This window comes from Sinocyclocheilus rhinocerous, unplaced genomic scaffold (genome assembly GCF_001515625.1).
Source record: "Sinocyclocheilus rhinocerous isolate Xijiao unplaced genomic scaffold, SAMN03320098_v1.1 scaffold2466, whole genome shotgun sequence".
Taxonomy (NCBI): domain Eukaryota; kingdom Metazoa; phylum Chordata; class Actinopteri; order Cypriniformes; family Cyprinidae; genus Sinocyclocheilus; species Sinocyclocheilus rhinocerous.
The window spans coordinates 382,739-387,548 of NW_015656265.1; the positions used below are offsets into that span (position 1 = coordinate 382,739).

General features: G+C 31.2%; 1 protein-coding gene across 1 annotated transcript in view; it reads left to right on the plus strand.

The window, feature by feature from the left end:
• LOC107719945 (glutamate receptor-interacting protein 2-like) overlaps window positions 1-4,810 on the plus strand; it is a 144,596-nt gene that overhangs the window by 102,229 nt on the left and 37,557 nt on the right. The window contains 2 exon segments of the mRNA XM_016527501.1: window positions 998-1,145; window positions 2,876-3,045. Of these exon segments, the coding sequence (XP_016382987.1) occupies window positions 998-1,145; window positions 2,876-3,045 (318 nt within the window).

Sequence of the window (4,810 nt, forward strand, 5' to 3'; positions counted from 1 at the left end):
AAATATTACTCTGAAACGTTTTCAGACAAAATAAATTTACTTGACTTGCATAAGCTTTTATTGCCAGTAAAAAAAACAAACAAACATGTTTTTTCATTAAAAAAAAAAAGTTTTCATGCTGCAATAGTTCGTCCAAAGCCTTTATATTCATGTTTATCAGTAAGGCTAACTATATTTTATAAAGTTTTTTGACATTGAGTAACTCCATAGATAATTTTACAAAAAGTATTTTTGACACTAATGGTATTCCATACATACCCGGCTAATACACAAGTAAAATATTGTAAAAAGTCTGAAAATAAATAAGTAAATAAAATAAGTAAGTAAGTGTATTTTGAGTGTCTTTTACAAAGCATTTACAAAGTTTTGGTTTCCTTACTGAAAACTATTTTTTAGAAATATTTAATGTATCTTTTCTGGCTCAAAATGGACCCAAATGTACAGGTGCATCTCAATAAATTAGAATGTCGTGGAAAAGTTCATTTATTTCAGTAATTCAACTCAAATTGTGAAACTCGTGTATTAAATAAACTCAATGCACACAGACTGAAGTAGTTTAAGTCTTTGGTTCTTTTAATTGTGATGATTTTGGCTGGTGATCAAATTACTTAAGGATTTATAGAGTGCTTGTCCATTTGTAGAAATTCTCCAGAAACACAGCACTTCTCTCCAGAGATCTCTGCTCTGTTTAGCCATCTTCACTGTTTCGTCTGGATGAACAGCAGGTTGTTGACCTTCAAGAGCGGAGAAACAACTCTCACGCATTTACCAATGCTGTTAAGCTAATTTATGCTAGCCACAATTAGCATAACGCCCACTGTTGTTCTCCTTGTAGAGTTAACGAGGTCGTATCCTAGAAAATGGAGGTTTAAAATAAACTTTTGATGCTCAAAACTTCCAAAAAGACTCTTTATTGAATGTAAGCTGCAGAAAGGATCCATTTAGAAATCACAGCGTAACAATGCTGTGCTTGTCTGTCCTTATCACCTGCCCTCAGACTCGATGACAAACGCTTCAGGTCCTCTGCTGGTGGAGATTGCCAAGGCGCCCGGAGCCAGTCTGGGAATCACTCTGACCACTGCCATGCACAGGAACAAACAGGCCATCGTCATCGACAAGATCAAGCCCGCCAGTGTGGTGGACAGGTACACACTCAATGAGCCTCTTTCATCAAACACCAGCACAGTAAACAGTAAAATTGTGAAACAACAATTTTCTTACACAAACTGCTTGGAAAAACAACCAAAATTGCATATTTTCATGAAAAACAACACAAATCATCGAGCAGTTTCATAGGATTTCTGCAAAAAACAATGTTTTGTCACTGATGCCATTTTGTAAAATGACTTTGTCATCTACAATAATGGAAATGTATGTTAAACTGTTTATAGTGTACAAAAATAATTTGCTTAATTTAGTTTCTTAATTTTTTTGTAAAACAAAACTTATGTAAATGGTTTTACTACTTACCTAAATTTAATTTTAAATTTAAATTTTAGTAAAACCATGGTTTGTGAAACCATTTTCACAAAAAAATAAAAAATAAAAATAAAAATAAATAAATTGTTCCGGTCAAATATTGCAGCGCAAATATTATTAACATCTTTAATATGTGAAAGCTGGCAAATGACCATTTAATGCACAGCTAGCCGTTTATTATCCCTTACATATATATATATATATATATATATATATATATATATATATGTGTGTGTATATGTGTGTGTGTGTCTGTGTAATTTGAACAATTTTTACATAAATAAATGTATTTATTTTCACATAAATTGTTTGTCAAACCATATCTAAATATTTCACAAAGCTAATATTATGTAAATGATTTTAAATCATCCAACACAAATTGTTGATAAAAAACATTCTTACAATGGATTTTTTTTTTTGTAAAGTATTTTTTTTTATTTAGTATTTTATTTTCATGTGAATTTATCTTTATCTATTTTTTTATGTAAATTGTTTTTTTTGAAACACCATTCTTCTGCAAATGATATTCTTTTTTTCCTAAATTATCCATGGCCATTTTTACAGAAATGTTTGTAAATCTTCCTACGCAAGTTATTCGTAAAAACAATTATTACATAAAGGATTTTATATTTGTAAAACGATTTTTGCACAACTGATTTGATTTTTATAGAAATGTATCGTAAACAAACTATTTTTGAATAAATGCATTGCTTTTAATGTACAGTAAATTGTTTGTAAAAGCATTCTTGCACAAATTATTTTTTGCACAAATTGTTCACAAAACCATTTTTTAAAGAATTTGATTTTCCTATTACATAAACTGTTTGAAAAAAACAGTTATTTTACTTTTTACATATTGTAAATTTGTTTGTAAAATCCTTCTTCCGGAAATGATGTTCTTTTAAAAAAAAATGTTCACAAAACCATGTGAAGGATGTTATTTTAAAGGGGAAAAAAACAAAACATTGTTTTACAAATTACTTGATTCCATCTTTCGATTCTTACGTAACGATTTTACGACCAGTTTCCACAGAGATTCTTCATAGTCATTAACTGCACACAGTCACATTTACATTGATCAACTGTTGAATACAGTTGAACTTAAATCCCTCAGAAATATGTAATTTTAATCAATGTAATTTTAATCTGTTTTAGTTATTAAGATGGATGATTTTTTTTTTTTGTGAATATGCATTTTATATATTCTTGTTTCTATTACATTTTAAATACCACATGAATCATAATTCGCCATATAACTTTGTTTTTCCATACATTTCACAAATTTCTGAGGGAAATAAAGCATTCAGATTCATTATTAGGGTAATTTGGGTGAGTTTTGATGTTATTGATGTCCCACATTTATGACAGTTCTAGCAGTTCTCTGTTTGCGTCTCAGGTCTGGAGCGTTACACGTGGGTGATCATATCCTGTCTATAGACGGCACCAGCACAGAGCACTGCTCCGTCCTGGAGGCCACGCAGCTGCTGGCCAGCACTACTGATCAGACCAAACTTGAGATCCTCCCCGCACACCAAACACGCCTGCCCGGGAAACCCCAGGACACTGGTGAGAGACGGGAACATGTAGAAACTGCTGCGCTTTTCCAGACATGGAATAGACTTAATCTGAGACGTCAGATGGTTGAATCTGATCTTGGAACGGACCTAAACTGTGTCTGGAAAACTGTCTGTGAATTATTATTATTATAATTTTTTTTTTTTTTATATACAAGGGTGATACAGGGTCATACAAGTGTCCTGGTCTCAGAGTGTACTAAAGCAAAATGTGGCATAATCTTTAAGTAAGAAATATATTATATACATATTAAATACTATTTAATTAAATGTTATTAAAATACACTGAACTAAATTATAAACGCAACACTTTTGTTTTTGCCCCCATTTTTCATGAGCTGAACTCAAAGATCTAAGACTTTTTCTATGTACACAAAAGGCCTATTTGTTGCGTTTATAATTTTGTTCAGTGTATATATATTTATTTAAAAAATACTATGAACCAGTGTTAATTTCGTTGACGAATAATTTCCGTCACAATTTTGGTCAACAACATTTTATTCACCGACGGAAATGAGACGATAACGAACCAACTCGTTCCGAATGACAAAAACTATGACGAAAATCTATTGACATTTTCATCAACGAAAAAAAACAAGACGAAAGATTCATTCAGAACGAATCTGCTCTGTGGTTCGAAGGTTAGATGTGTACATATCAACCGGCGGGACATAAGCTAACATACACTTGCTGCACGACACATAAAACGTTAAAAAATGTCAATATGTGGGAGTAAGAGAAGATCAACAACGCCGTATGCACTGCGCTCTTCCGTTACTTGATCTTTTTATTTGGTGCGTCAATCTGTTAAGTTACTTAGTATAGGAAATTATGATCCGCACTCACGAGAACAATCTTCTTTTAAAGATTGTTTATGACGAAGTATTTCTGATGTTTTTAATTATTGAATTTTCCATTGTTAATAAATTTAAAGTTAATTGGTGGAGTAGATATTGATGATTGTCAATTTAAACTATAGGTTTGTATAAAAGTGATAAATATGTGATCCTAGATATTTCTTGTTTTAGTCACGGATATATTGTATGGTGTACTAGTGGATGTGATGTTTTGTGTTGGATATATATATTTATACAACAGTTCGTTCTGGTTCTCAAATCTGGGCTGCGTTTCCCAAAAGCTTCGTAAGCCTAAGAAGTTCGTAAAAACGATCGTACGACTGATCTTAATATCACGGTCTGTTTCCCAAAAGCATCGTAACTTAAGTAGCACTTGAAAATCATCGTAGATCTACGAGTGCTCTGGAGTAATCGTAAAGCCCTAAGTGCATTGTAAGAAGACAGATTTATGCAGTCACCTGCAGGACAATCGGCAGATTACACCTTTAACTTTATCCAAGTGCAATGTGATTATAATATAAGGATATGATTGTACTTTATTGTACACTTTATTACTCGTTTTTTATTGTTGTTGTTTTAAATGAATTTATAAATGAAAAATCATTAAAAAGGGCAGAAAAAATAGAAATACACATCTAAATGAAATGACTGAACAAAAAAAAAATGAATAAAATAAATAATGTAGGAAATATGCTTCAAAGACTGGGGGAAAAAAATCTGTCAAGGACTTGCTGACTTGCACGAAAACCAGCAATGTATTGGACCCGGAAATAACGTCTCTATGTAGATATTATATACTATAATATATTTTTATATAAAGTATATTATAGGCTATATAATTATGTAAAATATAATATTATACGTATAAATATAATATAATATAATATAATATAATATAAT